This window comes from Triticum aestivum, chromosome 2A (genome assembly GCF_018294505.1).
Source record: "Triticum aestivum cultivar Chinese Spring chromosome 2A, IWGSC CS RefSeq v2.1, whole genome shotgun sequence".
NCBI classification, from domain to species: domain Eukaryota; kingdom Viridiplantae; phylum Streptophyta; class Magnoliopsida; order Poales; family Poaceae; genus Triticum; species Triticum aestivum.
Window position 1 is genome coordinate 282,066,952 of NC_057797.1, and position 23,408 is coordinate 282,090,359.

Here is a 23,408-nt window from a genome sequence, read left to right on the forward strand (position 1 = left end):
ATTCCCTTGCTCATGTGTATCCACGAGCTGTATGACCCTGAAATTCCTGGAGCGAGTGTCGACTAATTCCGGGCGGGGTACGATGATATGAACGTGCCATCCATTCCGTTGTAATCGAATTAAGCTCAGCGGTTAGTGGTTATGGCGTACTAGTCGTTAGCACGACTGGCAGCACGATCAATCCCATTGCCATTATCACAAGAAAGCTAGAGTTAAACATTCCGACGAAACCAAGCCTCCGTTTCTCCCCCACGGAACGGCCAGGCCACACACACACACACACACACCATGCTTCTTTCTTGCATCGTCTATTCCCCATTTGTACGTACGTACGTATTTTGATTATTAAATACTCTATATATAGGCTATTAGCTAGGCCCAGGTAGGAGTAGAGAATCTTGGGCGCAAACTGCGGACGACATGCCACCATAGGCTCGCCTCGCCTGCTTGGGTCCAAGAGCAAGGAGAAGGGGCGCGCTTCTTGGGTCTTACTTCCTGGGTCTTGCTGCCGTGCCGTCCTCCATTCCTTGCTTCTCCTCTCTCGTCGATTTCTTCGCCTGGACTTTCCTCTCTCCACCTCGGTGATTTGCGGCGGAGCGGATCGAGAGCAGGAGGTAGTAGTTTTGAATTGTGTTGTTTCTTGATGAACTCGGCTTCTTTTGGTACTATCTATCATCAAGTGATGCAGTATTTGTCTTCTTCTTCTTCTTCTTCTTCTTCTTCTTCTTCTTCTTCTTCTTCTTCTTCTTCTTAGTCGTCTGGTCTGGTCTGGTCTGGTGTGGTGTGGTGTTTAATCTCTTCTCCATGGATGGTTTTCTTGTCCTTGCCTTGTGGTTGCGTGTTTGGATCAGTGAATTGCTGGAATTCGCATGCTTCTTGCCAATTCATTCAGAATGGACGCAACACTGAACATCCTAATCGAGCTGATATGCATGCATTGGGATTGGATTGATTCAAGTTTCTATTCTTCAAGTATACTGCCTAAACTGCAATCTGTCCCTTTTCCTTGTCTAAACTTTTGGGTGGATTGCTGAAGTGAACAGGGGCGCATAAGCATCGTCATTCAACCCAAGGGTGTAGAGAGCTAGCTAACTCGAGGAATGGATCGCCGGAGCTGGCCGTGGCGCCGCAAGTCCATCTCGGACAAGGCCCCCGCCCCCACCGAAACCGACAGCTCCGCCTCCTGCCCATCCGAGACTTTAACTGATGAACAGGTGAGAACGGATTCTTGTTATCCTTCTTCCTGCGCTACGTTGATGGTGTCCATTCCTGCGATTTTGCGGCACTCTCTCGCTGTTCGCCTTGCATGATTTAACAAACTAAGTATTAACGGGTCAGAGGAGCAAGAAAAGGAAATTGGCCTACAGTAAAAAGATTCGATGCATGTGTAGTGTCAAGGAGTGTTTTACAAGCATGTTGAGACATCTTCCTTTTCTTTTGCGGTGGAGCAAGTTCAGTTCAGGCATGTTGATGGGTGTTTATTGACTTTGAGAGTCCTACACGCCTCCTCCTTAACAGATCATGCAACATGTGCCGCCCAGAGAAAAATGACAAGGCCATGTGGCATGGCAAACATGTGAGTGAGGTTTCATCCAATCACACATCTGTAGGGCCTCTAATCTATCGCCAAGTTGCAACATCAACTCTTAAATCGATGATGTCACATAACGTAACGGATAGGGCTAAATAGAGATTCCCAATGCTGGATCAGAATTCATCAGCATATACTGTATAAGAGAGCCAGATTGCTTGTCATTCTTTCTGGAATATTAATTTCTCTTTTAAATGTTTTTTTTGTCTTAGTCTCCTCTCTGGTAGTAAATGGTAATACTAGGATGCACGCCGTAGACCACCGAACAGTAGCTCTACCATGTTAGTAGAGGCACACAATTGATCTCAGCCACATGACAATAATGGGCTGCAGGATTCAATCTCATTTGATGCTTTGGTTGGCAACATTGACCAATCTTCATGGCAATTCTAGTAGGCCTCCAACTGAAGCAGGGAAGGGAATGGTAAGGGGTCCTATTGTCCCTGTAGCAGAGTGGCTAACAGGACAAGCCTACCTTACCTATCCATGGATGCATACCAAGGAAAGGATGATGTGTTAGTTGGCACTCTCTTTTCTCTGCCAACATTATGGCTGCAACAAGGGCAAGATGCAGATTTTCTGGTGGCCACTCCATGTGCTGCACCATCACCTTTGGCCCAACACAAATGGCTCATAATGCTTGCTGGCGCAGAGAGAGCAATCAAGATTCCAGCTCTCTTCATGTGCGCCACTGCTACTTGATTGTGCTGCTGCTGCTGCTGCTGCCCTCGCTTGCAGTCTTTTGACCAAGGCTGTCTTTCTCCCTCCAATACTCTAATGCAACAGTGAGGAACAATTGCCGGGCTGCCCACAGTTTGAGCTTATGCATTAAACATTCTCCATACAAGCTGAAAAATGAGCCAAGTTAGTCTAACCAATGTTTGCTTCTTTTTTCTGTGGGGACAACAATTTTGACTCTGCTTGTCTATCTCCTCTTTGATTAGGATACCACCCTCAAGAGTTCCCCGAAATCGCCCGAGGTCGCATCCGAGGAAGCACAGGACAACAGCAATGTGAAAGTCAAGGTGCTGAGCGAGAGGCTGTCCTCTGTGGTATCGGATATTCGTGCGAAAGATGATCTCGTCAAGCAGCATTCCAAAGTTGCCGAAGAAGCTGTTCTAGGTACGCAGTGCAGTTAAACATGACTGAACAACAAGATTAAGCACCACACAAAAATTACTAGGTAGCCTTTGATTGAACATTATTCACAAGCAGATTGTGCATGCATTTCTCGTACCAGGATGGGAGAAGGCCGAAAACGAGATGGCATCGCTGAAAGCCCAGTTGAATGCTGCAACTGTCAAGAACTCAACGCTGGATGGCGCGCTCAAGGAATGCGTCCGGCAGCTCCGGCGCGCCAAGGAAGAGCAGGACCAAAAGGTCCAGGGCGCGCTGGCACTGCAGTCTCGGCAGTGGGAGTCGGACAAGACCGACCTAGAGCTGCGGATTGTCGAGCTCAAGGCCAAGCTGGAAGCCAAGTCGGAGCGCTCGGTGACCAGTGACGGCGATGCCAGCTCCAGGCTGGCCTCTTTGGAGAAGGAGAATTCGGCTCTCAAGGCGCAGCTGCTCGCCAAGACGGAGGAACTGGGGCTCAGGACCATCGAGAAGGAGCTCAACAGGAGGGCGGCCGAGGCGGCCAGCAAGCAGCAGCTCGAGAGCATCAGGAAGGCGGCCAAGCTCGAAGCCGAGTGCAGAAAACTGCAGGTGATGACACCCTTCCTTCTTCGTGTGCTTTGGCGCCATTGGAGGCATCATATTATGTGATGTGAAGAGGACGGTTCTTGACCTCCTTTGTTGGAAGCTAACGTCTCTGGAGTTTTTGGCAGGCCACTGCACGCAGACCCTCCTTCAGCAGCGACCTCCGGCGCACCCCGAGCTCCCTCTGTGCCGAGTCGGTGACGGACTGCCAGTCGGACTGCTCCGACTCATGGGCATCGGCTCTCATCACCGAGCTCGACCAGTACAAGACCGAGACGAGGAGTGCAAGCCTAGCAACCGCAGTCGACATCGGTGTGATGGATGACTTCCTTGAGATGGAGAAGCTTGCGTCAGCCAACGGCGCCGTCTCGAGGAGCAGCAGTTATGCCGAGGACACCGGTGGTCAGCTGGTGAAGCTAGAGGAGAAGGCCAGGAAGCTGGTGGCCGAGAAGGACAAAGCCTTGCACGAAGCCCAGCGCGAGCTGAGGGCTTGCCGCCATCGGGCAATGGTAGCAGAGGAGAGATCATGTGAGATGCAGAGGCAGCTAAATCTCGTCAATGGAGAGAGGCATGCCATGGAGGCCGAAATGCAAGACGCGGAGAGGAAGAGGAACGATCTGGAGGGCAGACTTGAGCTGGCCCATGGCGAGATCACGAGCCTGCTGGACAAGGGGCGCATCCTGGAGGAACGGCTGGACTCGGAGAAGGCGCTAACGCTGGAGCTCGCGGCAAAATATCAGCAGATGGATGAGCTCGAGTCGGAGACGAAAGAGCTGCGTGCTCAGCTCGAGTCCGACGCCAGAAAATACAGCGACAAGATCACCCTGCTAGAGAGGAGGCTCACAGAGAAATGCCCTGCCGTCGATGCTCTGGAGGCAAAGATCAAGGGTGCAGAGATTGAGCTGGAGCTGGCAGGACAAGAAATCGTGTCATTCCAAAAGAAGGTGCGTGGCCTGGAGCAGCAAGATAAGGCATTGTCTGTTGAATCCGCAAAGCGGTGCCGTGATCTCCAAGCACTGGAAGCAGAGAGAGATGAGCTCAGATCTCAACTCCAGGCCGCCAATTCAGATGCCTTTGCCCTGAATGAGAAGGTTAACACGCTTGAAGAGACTCTGGAGAAACAAGGGCCGTTGATTGCACAACTGGAATCTCAACTCAAGTCGGCGCAAGCTGAAATCAAGAGCTTGAAGGAGAATGCCGGGCAGTTGGAAATGAAATTGGAGACGCAGAAGAACTTGTCATCAGCCTACATAACTGCACTGGATGCTTCCGAAGCCCAGAAGAACAAAATGACGAGCCGGTTAGAGCTCAAAGAGAAAGAAGCAGAGGAATCGCACAGAAAGATTTACTTGCTTGAGGAACAAATTCTCAAAGAGAGAGCAGAATCGTCGGAGTTCGCCGCACAATGCCATGACTTGAAACAGGAATTGTGCAGCAGAGCTCCAGGTCATCAGCCAAAACCAATGGAAGTGAAACCTATGGCAAGTACAGACCTGCACATCACAAAGGTAAATTTAAGGTATCTCTTAACTATCACAACCAAGTCCGGTGATGAAAAGTTGAGGACTTTTTAAGTGATTATGTTTTTCTGATGAGTAACTGGAATGCCATCACTTTGTACAGGAGAAAGAGTTAGCTCGTGCTGCGGGGAAACTAGCAGACTGCCAGAAAACAATAGCGTCACTGAGCGCGCAGTTGAAAACCTTATCTAACTTTGATGAATTCATCATCCCTGATCCTGGGGTTGAGAATCATGACATCGCCTTAGCTGAAAGCTGGGATGGCGATCTCAAGCTGTTTGATTCAGCAAGTTATCCAGCACAGTTGGGCTGTTTGGCGGCCACATGATTGTGGTAGCAAAGAAAGATTGCAGAAAATTATATGGCTTGGCTGTCACATAATAAGATTGACAGAATCCTTCCCTGATTACATATGGAGACAAGTTAATGCGAGTTTATACAGGTGAGAGCAAAGGCTCATATGAAAAAAGCACTGTTCATATGGAGAGATGAAGTGTATAGCCTTAAGGGAACTGTGTAAAAATCAATTTTGGTCAACTAGTCTCATGAAATTATCGAAATGGTTTTTAACCTCGTCTGCAACATGACTCCGTATCTTATATGCTCACCCAACACTTGCATACATACTTATTATCTTATATCAATTGGCAGAGATCCTACACATTTCAGCCAAAAATAGTTCAAATTTCAAATGTCCAGGAGCTTGCATTAATTTCACTACACCAACAGGACTGACGTTGTCCACACTAAACTAGACCATTGCTACTTCGGTACAAACTAACCAAGATGAGGACACAGAGTCAGATGAGATAGTATAAATGAACCATACCGTTCAAGTTTGATAATATTTTCGAATCACTTATCATAATATTGTAAACAGCAGGTAATATTTCAAGGAAAAACTACAAATGAACCATACCGTTCAAGTTTGAATGAACTTGTACTTAAAAGGCATTCTTTTACAAATTCACTAAGGCAAGCACCGTGGTCAGACGTCAATAATTCCAGCACACCAAATGTCCTAGGCAACTTGTTGCTTCTTGCTTTTCTTTTTCGTGCCTTTGCTTCTTTCGCCAGATTCAGATTTTATTCTCTTTGGGGCATAGATCTCAGCATCACTGTCATTAAGGCCAGCCATCTGAGTTCCTTCCTCATCCTCTGCAACCCTTTTATTCTTCTTTTTCTTCTTTGCCTTTCTGACTGTTTCAGCATCGTCTTCATCCAGGTCGACCATTTGCGTTTCTTCATCATCCTCTATAACAGTTTTCTTCTTCTTCTTCTTCTTCTTCTTCTTCTTCTTCTTGTCCTTTCTGACTGCTTCAGCATCACAGTCATCAGGGTCCACCATTTGAGTTCCTTCCTCAGCCTCTTCAACCAATACATTCTTCTTTTTCTTTTTTTCCCTTCTGACTGCAGCTTCAGCCACCATTGAAGAATCTGGCTGCTTGGATTTAGTCTCCTCAGATTCTAGACACAACAGTAGTGTTAGCACAGTACCTCAAACCTCAAGGCATCCATCAAGATGCAGTTAAGATGTACGCCATTTTAAGATTACAGGTCAGAACTCAGAAGTGTTCCAAGTAAAAAGAAGCTCTTAACTATAATTATCAGTTCCACATCCAATGAAATTTAACAAGTCAACATGTTTCAGTCCTAAAGGGAAGCACTTTGCCCCTACAGCAAGCACCATTCGAGATAACATGAATGTAAAAAAACAATTGCCACTCTCACATAACTTACCACAACAACAACGGAAAACAGAGCACATAACACAGAATAGCTACTGGAAATACATAAGAAACTCCCCGCAGAGAGAGAGTGAGAGACGAACCTTCAGCTGAGAAATGTGAATCAATAACCACTGTCGTGAGGTGCTGCTTGAGATAGACCTGTTACCAACCAATGAACATGTGTTAGATCATGAAGAGTTTAAAATGAAAAACCATGGTGTATAACCAGTAGCGCAATCACTAAAGGCCAATTAACTAGAGTACAAGGTTAGCCAAGATAGAAACGAAAAATCATCTATCATATACGCCGACATGTATAAATGAACTTGCACACTCAATTATAGGATTATATGTTTTTTAGGTACTACCTCTGTACCAAAATATAAGAGGTTTTTACAGGCTAGTTTAGCCTAAAAGGCATCTTATAGTTTGATATGGAGGGAGTAATAAAGAGTAGCCCAAGATTAAGTCATAAGATATTTGGCTAGTCAATGATATCTTCATGCTCACTATAATAAATTCATTTACATACACACATGTCAAAACGCACCAGAAAACAATTAGAGCAATATAAATAAAAATTAGCATCAATTAATTGCAAGGAGCAACAACAAGCTTCGAGCTTAATATGAATGCTGTGAAATTAATTTTAGACATACCGCAGAAAGCGGCTGCCTTGTATTTGTATCCCAGATTCGCAAGTAGCTGTCCAATCCTACAAAGACCAAAATAATATCCCGAGTTAGTTCAAAGAAGTACAAACAAAGACAGCCAATAAAAAGTAAAAGTGCACAACAAAATTGAGGGAACGTAAAACTATATGTTGCATTCAAAATAAATCAATCTGAAATAAATGGAAATTTATAACTCACCACAAGATGCTATCAAAGGCAGATCCGGATGCCTAACTATCGATCTAATACTTCCACTGCATTTACCAACATAGCATCCGAGTAGTTTTCCTGTAAAAAAAGGTACACACCAATCACAACACTGTAAAATAAGTTATACTCGCATACATTGTACCTTGGGTTGTTATTAGCCATAATCATTTGTCCATGTCATTATATTTAATAATAAACTAAGTGCTACGCAATCTCCAATCTGTTAAACATTATACATCAGACTCTAACATGTAGAAATGCTGATAAATATTTCAACTCTACCATTTCCATTAGCTGCAACTGCATGTCACTAACTATCTGTCGATTAGACAAAATAAAATAAAGAAACGGACCAATATAGGTACTCCATACCATTATTACCTATACAAAACAGCAAACATGAAGTGGATCTGATGATTAAAAAGGAGTAGACTTGTGACACATAGGCCACTTTAACACTAGACAGAAAAGGCACATGTTCCTAAAATACTCAGTTGCATTGAAAGATACTGCACGCCATCTGTTTATCGTACCTGTTCTCATGTCAAAGGAAGCGAGGTCTCCTGTTCCTGTCCCAATATAGACAGTATGTCCATCTGGATCCCCTACAACTGCCTTGATTGGTGACTCCCTAAAATCAACTGAAACAACAGGTCTTCTTTGCGAAGCAGTATCATATAAGCGAACCTGGTAAACACAAAATGAAAACACCATTAGTGGTAGTAAAGTTGAGCGGTCATCATCAGTGCAGCATAATATATTACAGATGCAAATGGTCCTACTCCCTCTATCCATGTAAGTAGGGCCTAATGCGTTTTTCAAGGCTAATTTTGACCACATGTTAGAGGAATAATGTATGACATGCAAGTTACACAAAGCATACCGTCACATTCGTAGGTGAAAGGAGCTTCCAATGATATAATTTTCACAGTATACATCTCATATACTGTTAATCTTATCGATAGTCAAAGACAGTCTCAAAAAACGCATTAGGCCCTGTATATATGGATGGAGGGAGTAGCAAACATCCACAGCTAATCACTGCCTAGCATAAAAGAAAGTGCAAACACGCCAATTAAGCAAATGAAATGGTATCATTATTTACAAGCTATGGGGGGACTACACAGATGCAACAGACATCATAACAAAACCCCATCAACTAGCAGGCTTGCAGTCAGAGAGCTGAACTGGTTAAATTTGTTGAATTCCAACACAAACATTGAGCAAACAAGATTAAACTCGGAATTCTGTTAGCAACAGTGATGAGATATGGTACCTGATGATTATTTGTGCAGGCTACAATTTTACGGTGATCATCCTTGCACAGGAAAGTTCCAGCCGTGAACCAAGGTTTGGTAAATATACCGACGTTGTTAGCTCGGGGCTGTGAGATCAAAATAAAATTAATACAGATAAATGTTTGCTGCGATGTCAGCTAATAAGTCAAAAAACAGATTGGCACTTACAGATTTAGCAGACCACATCTTACTACAAGATGTGATATCCCACAAGTTCACTTCCATACCATTCCTAAAATGAATCAAATAACTGTTAAAAACACTACAAATTTCCTGAATGATTTTCACATCTCAGACAGAAAAGCTGGTAAATAAAATGAATGCAGCCCAACAGCAGTTTCTTAAGCATACAGTATTCGGTAATCGCATGCTAAAGGTTATAGTCAACTCACCCTCCAAACATTGCATAGTTTTCACCAACATCCACAGATGAAAACTGCAATGTACCCTTGTTACACACTTCCCAAGTGCTTGATGGCCCAACATCCGAGTCAGATACCGTGTTTTCTTTTGCAACAGATCTCACACTTGCTTTGCCCTTCTCCGTACAAGCAAGAAATGTACCTAACCTGCAACGAGCAACTAGATATAAATACAATTTGGCCAATATCACCAAAACGCACAAGAGCGATGAACTTTTCATTGATATATGGATACTTAATACTACAGATGTAGACGTGTGGTAAGATATCTATTATGGGGAAAATTATGAGCATGTGAAAATTACGTGGTTAAGTCCGGTGCATGTTTTCTGAAGAGGTGCAGGGCGACTAGGGGATCATTTTCCACAGCTCCGACAGTTTGGTCTGTCCTAGAGGACTTGACAACAGCCAGAGCATCACCATTCAATGGATTCAGCAACTCAACCTACACAGAAACCTTTGGAATTAACAACCAACTGAAAGAGGCACAAGGTAAGCGTCCCAACTCAGAGAAGCAGCAGCAGTTACTCACCACACCGTTCTTCCTTGCCACAGCCAAAACCTGCAAAACGCAACAAAATAGACAATCGTGACTATAGGAATGAGCAGCCGTGATTCACCAAGGGCTTACGGGAGAGAGCTGAGCTGTAGAGGGGACTGACGGGGTCGACGGCTCGGTCGGCGAGTGAAGCGACGAGGATGGCCCTGGAGGCGTCGGGTTCGCCCCACGTCTCGACGACCTTGGCGACGCCCGCCGGTCTAGCGCGGGCCTCGACGACTGCGCCGGGATTAAAACGGAGAAGGAACAGTGAGCAGCAGGCGGCGGCGGAGGGGAGGCGGCGAAGTCGGGTAAGGTGACAGTACCTTTGATGAGGCCGAGGATGTCGGTGGTGATGGCGCGGAGCGGCGGGCAGCCGGGGCTCTCCACCGAAGTGATCCGCGGCATCCTCCTTGGCTTCTCTCTCCGGTGGAGGAGAGGAGAGGAGAGGCGGCAATTCGGGGGAGGGGAGGCAGAGTAGGGCTTCTCGTGTTTTTAGGGTTTTAGGGGAGATAGATGGATGCAGGGTGAGTCTGCTCTGGGCCGGGCGGTTCTTCCGTGGTGGCCGCGACACCGTGGAAAAGCCTGAATGGCGAGCCCGGAGGGTTTTAAACAGCGAAAATCCTATTTAGCGCTTAAGGCGAGGAATAATATAAGGGGGCTGCTACAAATAATGATTTCTTAGAGAAATCATCCGCCTATTTAGCCGTTCAATCGGTGCACTGGTGGCCGTTGAATTACAACGACGCCACGGTAGCAGCGAGTCAACGCAGCACCATTACAGACTTGCAGTCCCAGCGCAGCTCCAACACAGCTCCAACGCAGCACCACGGATTGATTCCGACGAGCTCCATTGCGGCCCCAGCAGAGCTCCGACGCAGCACCGACGCGCCGGCGAAGCTCCATTGCAACTCCGGCCAAGCTCCAATGCAGCCCCGGCGGAGCTCCAACACAGCTCTGACGGCTCCGGCGAAGCTGCATTGCAACCCTGCCTGAGCTCCACCGCAGCGCTGACGGCTCCGGCAAAACTCCATTGCAACTCCGGCGGAGCTCCACTGCAGCCCACGCGTGGTCCAAGGCAGCGCCGACGGCTCCGACGAAGCTCCATTGCAACTCCGGCGGAGCTCCATTGCAGCCCGGCATGGTCCAAGGCAGCGCCGACGGCTCCGGCGAAGCTCCATTGCAACTCCGGTCGAGCTCCATTGCAGCCCTGCCGGAGCTCCACCGCAGCGCCGACGGCTCCGGCGAAGCTCCATTACAGCCCGACCTGGTCCAAGGCAGCGCCGACGGCTCCGGCTCCATGGGTCACATGTCGCTTGCTGCACTGCAGCTCCCTGCCGATTCGCGTTGCAGCGTCACTTCGACAGCGAGATCATGGGGTCGCAGCGCTGCTGTGGTTGGACTGGTCGCGCCTAGAAAAAAGAGAAGAAGCAGGTGGAGCGGTGATGGCAGCTGGTGGTGCCTGCAGCAGCAGGTTGGGTTGGCTCATGCAGCGGTAGCTGCCGCGACGACGGGCCAGTGGCTGGTGACGGCTTGCTTATCCTGCGTCCGGAGAAAGAGATGAGGATTTGCTTCTGCAGAGGTAGGAGATGAGGGAGCCGAGGGGCACGCGGGGAGGATAAGGTTGCCAGGTCCACGCCACGCGGGACACGCGTCGCTAGGATGAGGCGACTTACGCGTCGCTGTTATCAGCCGGATGAAAATAAACGATTTCCATAATATAATGTGTAAATGGTTCAAAACGCACATCCTGCACAGTACTGGGCCTGCCCCCTGTCACCGCCAGAGCGAGTTTTCGAGAACGTTCTAGCAAGGTTCTTCGCCCTTTTTCCTGTGTTTCTCGACTGTTTTGCCGGTTTCATGTTTATTTTTTCTGTTTTTCCGTTTTTCATTTTTCCTTGGTCTTAGTTTTAAATTTTGTATAAATACTTTTAAATATATAAAAAATTCCAAAAATAGCGAATATTTATTCAAATTCGTGAACAGTTTCATATTTGTGAATATTTTTTAAATTAATGGATAATTTTTTTAAAATTCATAACAATTTATATACCCATGAACATTTTCATAATTTTCTGCATATTTTTTTGTTCATGAACATTTTAAAAATCCTGAATATATTTTAAATACGTGAAAATTTTCAATCTATATTTCTTTTAAATCTATCATACAACCAAGCTACCTTTTACAAATAAAAAAATATGCTACAGCGGCCATGTGGTAGGCAACCAAACGAGAACAACACGAAAGAAATGCAATGACGTGCGATAGAGAGCCCAATCAAGAGTGACCTGGAGTTTCTACACTCTAGCTCAAATGTACCCACATGAATAGTAAAAAAAAGTGAAAGAATTCGAAGTGATACTAGATGTCATCTTTGCCTAAACATCTCGAAACGGCGCCCCACCTGTGCAAGGATTGCCCTTTCTTCTTGGTGGTTAGAAACTGCATCCAGGGATGGACGGGAGAGTTGTTCTCGTCATGTGGCATGCCTCTGGCATTGGGGAATGGTGGGGTGGCATGATTTCCTGGTTCTCATGCGAGGAGCGGTGTCGGCACAGTGGTACGAAATTTTTTGGATGGAGAAGAATAGGCGCATCTTCAAAGGAACTCGTATGACCTACGTCGAGGTAGCTAGGCTGGCCCTTGAGGACATCAAGCAGAGGGGAATGGCTTTCGGTAACTACCACCCACCAAAGGGGATTCGCTAGTTGGCTCATTTTTGTTTTCTATTTATGCGGGTTTTCGGAGCCATTTTCCTCAAGACGAGTCCACCTCTTGTTAATATGCATTTACCCGTAAATGAAAGGTAGTAATCCTCTCGATTCCTCGGGAAAAAAAGTTACCGAATTCTTTGCTAATCAACACATGAATTTAGTACACAAAGAGTTCAGCATCAACACATTTGGTAAAAAGACTAATGTCGATTTTCCCAATTTCGAAACCCTTTCTCAAAGAGTCTTCTTCAAGCACTCACACCAAGCTCGAGGAGCTTCTTTGAGTCGATTTGCGGTATCGCCTGCCGAGGAGGATGGAGTTTGGTCGATGGAGAGGTTGTGACATGAACGGAACGACCACCGTAGCCGACAAAGGGGTGCCTGCACCCGCGTCAGTTGAGAGGAGTGCATTGTCTTGAGTTGATGCCTGCGCGGTGCAGACAAAATGACTACATAGACGCAGCTGGAAGGGTAGGTGGACCCCGAAACCCAACTGGGCCCAACAGAAACCAAGGAAGTCGCAAAAAATAAAAAACTTAAAATGATAGTAAAAAGAGAAACACTTTTTATTATAGCCTTTGAACAAACAACAATATTCTACAAACCTTGATCCCCTTGGGTGGTGGATTATTCCCAACAAGAAAAGATTAAACACAATATCCGACCATCAACAGCAAACCGTAAAACCAATCCGACACAAAAGAAATTGTACACTTGAGAAGCTAGCAGCAGCTTCAAGCTCTGCTAGCAGTGGAAGTTTACGACGACGCAGGAGATGTCGTCTTTGCTCTTCCTGTTCACCGCCTGCTCCGTCAGATGCTTTGCAGCTGCCTGTGCGTCCCTGATGTCCTTGATCTCATCAACAGCCTCTTGGTTGGTCATCACCTGAATTTGTGTCATGTTTGCATTAGTGTCATTTGCAAATCGTAAACTCACCAGATGCAACTTAGCAACCCATACATGAACTGATAATCAATCTAATCAGAAAATAAGTTTGGTCCATGGCAAAATGAATGAAGCTAAACATGAAAGCCCGGCTAAGTGCTATACATGCTTGAACAAACACTATTGCACTATGTTCAAAAACAGATTACATAGTGCGTGCATATCCCCATAGATGACCGCACAGAGGGCAGAGGACACAGACTGGTTTATACTGAGCTTGGATACATAATGCAATGAGTTAGATCCAATCCATCAAGAATAACTGGTGTGAGATTTATAGGCATCACCTTCCATAAGCCATCACTTGCTAGAATTAGAAAATCTGAACTCTCATCGATAACTTCCTCAGCCACGTGTGGCTCAGAGCTGAGGTGCTTTTTCAAGCTCCGGTCTCCGAATGCTCTTGCAACAGCCAGCTGCCCATCAACTCGTGGCACATCTCCTGCAAATGAGACATGTTCGGAATTGAACCTCAATAGAGTATAGATCATAAGCTTGTGACAGTTACTAGCAAAAAGAAAACTGCTATTAGCTGAATCACATGAGCGCCACTGTCAGTTGCTACTAGATAACTAAAAAATCCCGGGCATGTCACTAGACAAGGTTCAGGGGGAAAAATAAATCAGAACCATTAAACTCGAATGAAGATACTTTTTCAGGCATACAGCAACGCGTTGGTAGGGATTGACAAGAGATGGTTGTTACCTGGTAGGTTCGAAACAAATCCACCTTTTTTTTCTATTTTTTCTCGCTCCATGCTAGGCTCGTGATCAACTGAAAGCTGCTCTGCTTTACCATTCTTGCTAATAACTGCTCGTGAATCTCCAATATTCGCGACCACTAGCTTCACACTATCGTTACTGCTTATTAAGATGGCGGTAACAGCCGTAGAGCCTCCTCTTCCCAACTCAGCTGCTTTTTCCAATATTTTCTCATCGGTAAGTAGATATGCTTTTCTGATAGCATTTTTCGTGTCACTCAAGAATTCTGGCTGAGTATGCAGATATCAATACAATAATCAGTACGGCTGTAAATTCAGTTGACTACGTCCAAATAGGCATAAGCTGTGAATTAAGTCGCTACCTATATTGCTCTATCTGTTTCTAGTATGGTAGTTGCAAGTAGATTGCAGAAAAACACCATACATTCAAAATATATGCACTTCTTAGCCGACGAAAAAAAAACATTCTAACCTTATTAAAACGTATTGCCAACATTACTGATTGGAAAGTGTTTCCTTTTACATCTTTTTCACCTTATGCCGATGAAGCTACCATAACCAAACATTTGAGATATGATAGCAGAACACTCTCAGCAGTAACATTTTAGCATATAGGCATGGCAGCAATTACTGAACTTTGACCCCACAAAAAATTTAAAGCAAGTGGAATCGAAGCATTACCTCGCTCAAGATGTTATCAAAGAGATGTGCACGCAGAAAGTCTGGAACAGTGTGGCCCAGGTGGCCATCAAATATTGCAAACAAACCCAAATCATGCTCCCCAACTTGCCTATACTCCGCCACCAAGTAGTCCTCCATTGGATGATTTGATTTCCCCTTCACAAGATGGTAACCATGCTTGACACGCCTGCCTGACAATTTTGTCTTGCCTTTCCCTGTTTCTGGCCCTGATGAACTAAAAGCATCTTTCACCTGTAAGAACATCCAGACCAATTGTCAACCAAGCTATGCTGATAATGACCTCAACACTCAGCAAGGCAAATATATGACTACAACTTTGTTGGACATCCAGCACAACAAAAAGACATTTCAAGGCAACTAAAAAGAGTAAACTTCACAGGAAGCTTTCAAGACAAAAAGACAAAAGATAGTTTCCCAAAATGAGCCTGTCTAAATAGTTCCCCAGAATGAATTTGTCTAGAACTGTCTGGACACCCAGTAGTGCATAACATTTCAAGGCAGCTATTTTTTTTAACCTTATATGCAAACTCTTAAAACTCACAAGCATGTCAAGTAGGTTGAGGAAGGGCCTAAAGAATTTCGGCGTAATATTTCTGAAAATTAATTAAAAAAATGTATTATCAAGCATTTTCCAGCTACAGTTCTTGTTTGGTTCGCAACTGCTAGGTTTCTCAGATAATAACATATATTTCCCAAGTTATGTTCCTCTACTCCTCGGCTATTCATAAATTCCATAAATTTAGTTTAGTAGGGAAAAACATATTATTCGGCCTTCATTACCAAACACAATTTAGGAACCAGTAAGCACAAAAATAAAACTTAAAAGATTTGGCCTGCAGGACTGCATTTTCATGTGATTTTCACCTGCAATTCCACGTTTTTCTGTAGGAGAACGACATTCGTGATTTGGCGTCTAGCATGCATCATTTTTTAATAGAGATGGCAGATATTTACAATATAATCCACTCCAGTGCAATTAGTCTTGATTTCCAATACAAAATAGAAGTCATACTAAACCAGCAAACATGGCGGCTGTGTCTCTGAGTGTCAATTAAAATCTAAGCCTGTGTATATTGTCCACTGTATTGTGCTCTCCTACCATACTTGTATAACCAACATATCGACTAGTTTTCTCTTGTTCCTAAAGGGTTTGCTTCCTCCAAATTTCTTCATTCCAGGGCTATCAGCAAGAAACAGGGAATTTATATTGTTCGCCAACGACAACACATGAGACATCCATAAACGTAGCGCACTAGTGCATATACATGAGGGACATATAGATTTTGCTTCAAGCCTTTTTGTAGTTCTTGATTGCATTTGACTTAAAAAGCACTCGACACTTGAGAAGACATTTGCAATCTCTTTTGCAAAACTAACAACCTTGATTCAGATTAGCACTTGTATTACCACGGTGATATTTTAGCATTAGAACAGTAAATTCCTTTCCCTAAGTTAATACATCCAGCTATTGAAACCTACATATACCGATTCTCGGAAAGAAACCAACTATATAGCTCAACCCACCGCCCAACCCCCACCCCACCAAAGAAAAGCTAATACAAAGATCCATGGTAGCCAGGCCTCATTACGGGTAACCAGACTTGACAACTCACAACCATCTGCATCACTGGAGAAGGTAAAGTAAAAATAGTTGACCAGCAAAACTAACCGCTTGACTATCATCATTCTACAATCTCCCAAGACATGCTCGGAGTTAAGCACGACAAGTGAATCACGTCCGCCATTTCACGGGTCTCTCAAGCGCCAGCTCGCATCTTTAATGGAAGGCCAAGGACAAGAAAAGCAAGCATACGATGCATCTACCTAGCTAAACTCGCAAAACAGCGCAAACTGATTACCTTGTCCTTCATCTTGTGGTAGATTTCCTTGCCGGCCATGGGATCGGGTACCTCCTCGAGACCACCGGTTTACAAGTCCCTGGCTGAAACTCGGTCGCCCCTAGCTAGCTAGCACTAGCAGCACAAGAATATGGTTTCTTGGAATCCAGCCGCCCCTCGGGAAGTCAGAATCGCACCTCTCCCCGCTGTCATCCACCGAACAAATACAATACAGCTGATGGTCGGATGGATCGGTCTGAAGTGATTAACAATGCTAAGAGCTTGTAATAATTGAGGGAGGGAGGGAGGAGGGGTTGGTGGAGGTGGGGGGTGGTGGTCAGCTTTGGCCTTGCGAAGGGGGCTGGATCTTGCTGGATAGGCTCGGTTGACCTCAGATTGGTAGGGTGGGGCGGGGCAATGGAAATGTCAGGTGCGGACAGGAAAAATAAGCGGTTGGTTTCCCCCTGTCCTTTTCATACCAAGTACTTATTTCACATTTGGGAGTAGTATTCCGTTTCATGTGAAACGCAGGACCGGGGCAAAAATCTGACGGCTCTATTTGACAAACTCGGCATCTGACCACTCTGGGGTTTCATGACAAGCTATCGATAAAAACATGCGTATACTTAAAAGCGGTATAATTAGATTGACTGGTCCTCAACCACAAGTTACAAAATGGGCCGCAAACACGAGTAATTGACTTGGGGGTAGTTTCCTCTCTTGTCACGGAAAGAACAAGCGCTTGCTTGTTACTTCAATAAAGTGGAACATGGCCACTTGCCACTAAATCATTGGTATGCTTCGTTTATTTATTTTCTATGGTATGGCTTTGTATGCAACATATCTTTTCCTGAGTTTTATATGGTTCACGTATAATTTGCGGATATACTATCAGAACTGCACAAAAACATCTGAAGCGTGAGACTGAAATTCGGTTTATTTCAAAAAGGAAAAAAAAAGGAAACGACAAAATGTATTCAAAGAAAATGAAAGCGCAAAGGCTAATATGTTTTGCAAAAAGTTATATGCATACACCCCAACTCATTTTGAGTTTAAACTTGACGAAAAAAATACAATGGCATATGGAGAATTTTGCATCTTGGCTTTCTTTTAAAAATCAACATAGTTTTGTTTTCGCAAAAGAAGGATTACACCTGGCCTACGCATCGAACCATGCACACAACCATCTTTATTGTATTATTTAATAAGGTCTTACAAAATAAATACATAGATCAATCCAAAGCCACCTTCCTAATAAAAACAATCTCCCTACCTACAAGATTGATGGTGGGCCCTGATCTCGCGCCACACACAGCAAGAAATCCGGTGGCCTCACCAAGCCGCCCGCTGGCTAGCCGGGAGCACCAACTCGTCTAGCAAACCCTCAGCATGCACCGCATGCGCACGCTGTAGAATCCTTCGCCGCCTTCTTCTGCAGTCCCATCGTCAGGAGCAATCAATGCACTGATCTTGCCAATACCCTTTTGTCGTTGACATGACCATGATGCCGGACAACGCCAACCTCATGCATGCTCCCATCAAACGGTATCCAGCGCCGAGACCTCACTACACCTTGCCGCTAAGATTCTGCTCCACCTTGGTCACCGCACGAGAAGCATACAAAGACCTCCGCCCAGGCACCAAGCCAACCACTTGTCCCTCCAGCCGATGTACAACCCTAAAGATGACCCCCCCCCATGGGGGTGACGACGTAGGAACTTCGCCATCATCAGATCTGGAAAGCCCGAATCCGGAGTTTCCCCAGGGGCACAAAGGGAACATGAATTGCTCCACAACGCCTCTAATGATGTAATGATGCCTACAGGCGCCGCCGTTGATGGTGCTGGTCGAGGACGAGCCAGACTTTCGCTGGGAAATTCGAGTCCATCCCCAGCTGGACCACCAGATCGACCTCCTCCGTCATCCAACACACCCATGGGTGACGTTTGCCGCCAGGAAACCGCACGACCGGAGCCGCACCACCGCCCGGAACCGCTACCCTGCCTGGGTGAGCCATCGACGGCGGAGGTTCCCTCACCGCTGCGTTGGTCGACGCCTGACGACGCACACGTCCAAGATGCCCGCACATATATCCATCGGAACCGCATCCCGGAGCCGCAACAAAGAAAGGACTCGGCGCCCCATCGTCCCCCACTCGGGCTTTGCCCCGTAGAGCTCCGGTAACGGTGAGGAGAGGGGCGACGGCGACTCGAAGCCCTAGAATGGATCAAGAGGGAGGAGATCAGGATGGAGGGGGTCGAGGAGAGGGGCGGCGTACGTGGGGGTCCCCAAAAAATCAACATAGTTATTATTGTGAGAAAAGCCAATTAAGGGGGATAGTTTGCTCCTTTAACTTTGTGTTTTTAGTGCATGAAGGTCAATTAAGCACATGAGTTGGGCGTGTGCTACTTGTGCCAGTGTTGGGATTCTCCAAAGAGGAAGGGTGATGCAGTATAATAGCAAATAGTATTTCCCTCAGTTAAGAACCAAGATTTATTGAACCAGAATGAGACGGCACAAGAACAACATGGACAATACCTGCACACACACACACACACACACACACACAAGCACACACACAGAAGGCAAGAGGGTTGCCAATCCTTGTTATCACTAATTGCAATGAGTAAATCTGATAGTGGTATATATAAATAAAATAATATAATATAAAAGCAAATAAAAACAACGAGGATTTGTAGGTTTTTAGTAATAATGGAGAATGAACCCGGGGGTCCGGGGGTCATAGATTCACTAGAGGCATCTCTCTCATAAGCATATCATCGATGGGTAAACAAATTATTGATGGGCAATTGACAAAGTTGCGCATAGTCATGATATGATTCTTCATGGCATGATTCATATAGGCATTACATACGTGACAAGTATACCTGTCGGTGTCAAAACCAGCGGATCTCGGGTAGGGGGTCCCGAACTGTGTGTCTAAGGCGGATGGTAACAGGAGGCAGGGGACACTATGTTTACCCAGGTTCGGGTCCTCTTGATGGAGGTAATACCCTACGTCCTGCTTGATTGTTCTTGATGATATGAGTATTACAAGAGTTGATCTACCACGAGATCGTAGAGGCTAAACCCTAGAAGCTAGCCTATGGTATGATTGTATGTTGTCCTACGGACTAAACCTTCCGGTTTATATAGACACCGAAGGGGGCTAGGGTTACATAAAGTCGGTTACAAGGGAGGAGATCTACATATCCGTATTGCCAAGCTTGCCTTCTACGTCAAGGAAAGTCCCATCCGGACACGGGACAAAGTCTTCAATCTTGTATCTTCATAGTCCAACAGTCTGACCAAAGGATATAGTCCGGCTGTCCGGAGACCCCCTAATCCAGGACTCCCTCAGTAGCCCCTGAACCAGGCTTCAATGACGATGAGTCCGGCGCACAGTTTTGTCTTCGGCATTGCAAGGCGGGTTCCTCCTCCGAATATTCCACAGAAGATTTTGAACATAAGGATAGTGTCCGGTTCTGCAAAACAAGTTCCACATACCACCGTAGAGAGAATAATATTTCCACAAATCCAATCTGCTGACATGTTTGACAGCATGACATCATGTCATGGCCCGGTCATTATTCGAACCGTTTTTCTCAACTAGCACCGCATATATCGTGGGGCGGTTTTTTTGACACGTCTTGTCAAAGCAGAGATCGTGTTCCCCTTATTACGGGATTCTCATCAATACGGACGTGGGTAACCCAACCGCGCCATCAATTACGGTGCTTGGGGAATAAGCGATTTTACCAGGCAAGTTGGGAGGCGCATCGCCTCTTCCTCCCTTATAAAGGGACAAGGATTCACCCTTTTTACCCACACTTTCTACCTCCTTGCTTATCCATTCTCACGCACTCGAGCTCCAGTGCCTAAGTTCGCGTTTTTCTTCTCAAACCACTCCAAGCATGGTCAGAGTAGGAGGCAAGTGGATGGTCTCCTCCGTCACGGGGGAGCACATCGCAAAGTTACGGGTAGCCGGATATCTGGCCGCGGATATCGCGCACCGGCTGCCAGATGCGGGGCAGATCATCCCTACGCCCGAACCCCATGAGAGGGTAGTTTTTCTTACCCATTTCGTCCGTGGACTGGGATTTCCCCTCCACCCGTTTGTCCGCGGGCTCATGTTTTACTACAGGCTGGATTTTCATGATCTGGCCCCAATTTCATCCTCAACATCTCGGCGTTTATCGTCGTGTGCGAGGCCTTCCTCCGCATTAGGCCCCACTTCGGCCTATGGCTGAAAACCTTCAATGTTAAACCGAAGGTGGTGGTCGGCCAGCAAGCAGAGTGCGGAGGCGCCATGGTGGGCAAAATGCCTAACGTCACCTGGCTCAAGGGCTCCTATGTGGATACCATAAAGGGGTGGCAATCGGGGTGGTTCTACATCACCGAGCCATGCTACACCAACTGGGTGGCGGCCCCCAAATTTCGATCCGGAATCCCCACGTGGCTCACCTCATGGAAAGAGAAGGGCCTATTCTGGGGTTCTCCGGTAGAGCTGACCGGACTCCAGACCTGCATCAGGAACATGATGAGCAAGAAAATCAAGCTCGTTAACGTGGTCCAGGTCATGCTCTTCCGCCGGATCCTCCCGTGTCAACGACGGGCATTCAATTTGTGGGAGTTCAACCCGGCCAAGCACTAGACGCTGTGAGAGCTCTATGACACGATGCACGAGGATGTCTGGAGGGTGTTGTTCAAGGGCGCCGAGGTACCTCCTTCCCTCACCGAGGATCACGGACTCAACACAAAGCGACATGTCAATCCGGTAAGTTTTTATATCTCACATGGTATTTATTTGCCCCAGTTAAATCATGTGCGGGATCTAAGCTTCCATGTCATTAACAGGATTGGATAAAGACATCAGAGCAGCTCGATTGCCCAGCCCCCTGCCTGAAGATCCTGCAGATGCTCTCCTAACGGAGATGCTGGCTCCGGCACCTTACGAGGTGCCAGTGAAGAAGACCAAGAAGAAGGTCACGGGGACCCGAAAGGGTCTCCGGCGCAAGGTTGTATCGGACTCATCGTCTGATGACTCCGACGCGCACTCCTACCATGAAAACGAGGAGGAGGAGGAAAGTTCTCCCCCTCCCGGTCGGGGGATACAAGAAAAGGAAGGCCGACCCAACCGGGGAGGCCGAAGGGTCCAAGAAGGGAAGGACCCTCCCTCCGGACTGCTCCACGACGGCTGCCTACAGCGGCGACGAGTGGTTACCCAAGGAGAAGCCCCTGGCGAAGTCGTAAGTATTCGGACACCATAGTAATTCATGGTATGTCTTATTGCACTATTTCTCATTACGTCACATATAATTATGCAGTCCGTCCTGAGCTCATCTTGACGTAGATTCGTCGGACGGTTCATTGGAATCATCGGATATGAATAGTGATTCACTTCCGACCGCCTCCACCCCTTGCCCTACGGACAATGTCGAGGTGTTGTCCCGAAAGGCACCGAGCCGAGGGGAGGTAGTCCTGGGGGCGCCTCGAGGCGATGATACGTCTCCGTCGTGTCTACTTTTCCAAACACTTTTGCCCTTGTTTTGGACTCTAACTTGCATGATTTGAATGGAACTAACCCGGACTGACGTTGTTTTCAGCAGAATTACCATGGTGTTATTTATGTGCAGAAACAAAAGTTCTCGGAATGACCTGAAACTTCAAGGAGCAACTTTTTGGAAAATATAAAAAATACCTGCAAAAGATGAAGGCCAGGGGACCCACCACCTGTCCACGAGGGTGGGGGCGCGCCCCCTACCTCATGGGCCCCCTGGTGCTCCTCCAACTCCAACTCCAACTCTATATATTGTGTTTCGGGGAGAAAAAAATCAGAGAGAAGGATTCATCGCGTTTTACAATATGGAGCCGCTGCCAAGCCCTAAAACCTCTCGGGAGGGCTGATCTGGAGTCCGTTCGGGGCTCCGGAGAGGGGAATCCGTCGCCATCATCATCATCAACCATCCTCCATCACCAATTTCATGGTGCCCACCGTCGTGCGTGAGTAATTCCATCATAGGCTTGCTGGACGGTGATGGGTTGGATGAGATTTATCATGTAATCGAGTTAGTTTTGTTAGGGTTTGATCCCTAGTATCCACTATGTTCTGAGATTGATGTTGCTATGACTTTGCTATGCTTAATGCTTGTCACTAGGGCCCGAGTGCCATGATTTCAGATCTGAACCTATTATGTTTTCATCAATATATGAGAGTTCTTGATCCTATCTTGCAAGTCTATAGTCACCTATTATGTGTTATGATCCGTTAACCCCAAAGTGACAATAATCAGGATACTTATCGGTGATGACCGTAGTTTGAGGAGTTCATGTATTCACTATGTGTTAATGCTTTGTTCCGGTACTCTATTAAAAGGAGGCCTTAATATCCCTTAGTTTCCATAAGGACCCCGCTGCCACGGGAGGGTAGGACAAAAGATGTCATGCAAGTTCTTTTCCATAAGCACGTACGACTATATTCGGAATACATGCCTACATTACATTGATGAACTGGAGCTAGTTCTATGTCACCCTAGGTTATGACTGTTACATGATGAACCGCATCCGGCATAATTATCCATCACGGATCCATTGCCTACGAGCTTTCCATATATTGTTCTTCGCTTATTTACTTTTCCGTTGCTATTGCTATCATCACTACAAAATACCAAGAACATTACTTTTACTACTGTTACCTTTTCCTACCGTTACCACTACTATCATATTACTTTGCTACTAAACACTTTGCTGCAGATATTAAGTTTCCAGGTGTGGTTGAATTGACAACTCAACTGCTAATACTTG

At 46.1% G+C, this 23,408-nt stretch overlaps 3 protein-coding genes across 6 annotated transcripts; 1 reads left to right on the forward strand and 2 right to left on the reverse strand.

The window, feature by feature from the left end:
• The first annotated feature begins 234 nt into the window (after positions 1-234).
• LOC123188530 (filament-like plant protein 3) lies at positions 235-5,393 on the forward strand. Of its 4 annotated transcripts, none has more exons than XM_044600694.1 (6): positions 235-614; positions 1,037-1,214; positions 2,536-2,713; positions 2,832-3,295; positions 3,418-4,797; positions 4,913-5,393. In XM_044600694.1, the coding sequence occupies exons 2-6, from the start codon at positions 1,101-1,103 to the stop codon at positions 5,135-5,137; spliced, it is 2,361 nt and encodes a 786-aa protein (XP_044456629.1). In that variant the 5' UTR covers positions 235-614; positions 1,037-1,100; the 3' UTR covers positions 5,138-5,393. The 4 variants fall into 4 exon arrangements, with proteins under 4 accessions (XP_044456629.1, XP_044456630.1, XP_044456633.1 ...); XM_044600695.1 differs by having other exon boundaries at positions 1,044-1,214; XM_044600696.1 differs by lacking the exon at positions 235-614 and adding an exon at positions 1,988-2,455.
• Positions 5,394-5,619: 226 nt separating this feature from the next.
• Positions 5,620-10,299, reverse strand: LOC123188531 (WD repeat-containing protein DDB_G0290555). Its single transcript, XM_044600699.1, has 12 exons — positions 10,008-10,299; positions 9,806-9,921; positions 9,676-9,705; positions 9,449-9,588; positions 9,114-9,290; positions 8,890-8,953; positions 8,700-8,807; positions 7,957-8,110; positions 7,412-7,501; positions 7,199-7,254; positions 6,641-6,698; positions 5,620-6,276 (listed from the first exon to the last, which is right to left on the reverse strand). Exons 1-12 carry the CDS (start codon positions 10,087-10,089, stop codon positions 5,831-5,833), a joined length of 1,521 nt encoding a protein of 506 aa, XP_044456634.1. The 5' UTR covers positions 10,090-10,299; the 3' UTR covers positions 5,620-5,830.
• Positions 10,300-12,940: 2,641 nt separating this feature from the next.
• On the reverse strand, positions 12,941-16,999 carry LOC123188532 (probable protein phosphatase 2C 62). Its single transcript, XM_044600700.1, has 5 exons — positions 16,626-16,999; positions 14,746-14,997; positions 14,049-14,334; positions 13,631-13,785; positions 12,941-13,283 (listed from the first exon to the last, which is right to left on the reverse strand). Exons 1-5 carry the CDS (start codon positions 16,662-16,664, stop codon positions 13,143-13,145), a joined length of 873 nt encoding a protein of 290 aa, XP_044456635.1. The 5' UTR covers positions 16,665-16,999; the 3' UTR covers positions 12,941-13,142.
• Between the last annotated feature and the right edge of the window lie 6,409 nt (positions 17,000-23,408).

Excerpts from the sequence above, each read along its gene's own strand:
- LOC123188530 (XM_044600694.1), top strand. The coding sequence starts at position 1,101 with ATGGATCGCCGGAGCTGGCCGTGGCGCCGCAAGTCCATCTCGGACAAG. Across the intron at positions 1,215-2,535 it reads AGACTTTAACTGATGAACAG|GATACCACCCTCAAGAGTTC; the intron begins GTGAGAACGGAT and ends CTCTTTGATTAG. Across the intron at positions 2,714-2,831 it reads TGCCGAAGAAGCTGTTCTAG|GATGGGAGAAGGCCGAAAAC; the intron begins GTACGCAGTGCA and ends TTCTCGTACCAG.
- LOC123188531 (XM_044600699.1), bottom strand. The coding sequence starts at position 10,089 with ATGCCGCGGATCACTTCGGTGGAGAGCCCCGGCTGCCCGCCGCTCCGC. Across the intron at positions 9,706-9,805 it reads CCGACCGAGCCGTCGACCCC|GTTTTGGCTGTGGCAAGGAA; the intron begins GTCAGTCCCCTC and ends TGCGTTTTGCAG. Across the intron at positions 8,954-9,113 it reads AACTATGCAATGTTTGGAGG|GAATGGTATGGAAGTGAACT; the intron begins GTGAGTTGACTA and ends GATTCATTTTAG.
- LOC123188532 (XM_044600700.1), bottom strand. The coding sequence starts at position 16,664 with ATGGCCGGCAAGGAAATCTACCACAAGATGAAGGACAAG. Across the intron at positions 14,998-16,625 it reads ACCACAAGATGAAGGACAAG|GTGAAAGATGCTTTTAGTTC; the intron begins GTAATCAGTTTG and ends ATGTTCTTACAG. Across the intron at positions 13,786-14,048 it reads ATTTGTTTCGAACCTACCAG|GAGATGTGCCACGAGTTGAT; the intron begins GTAACAACCATC and ends TCTCATTTGCAG.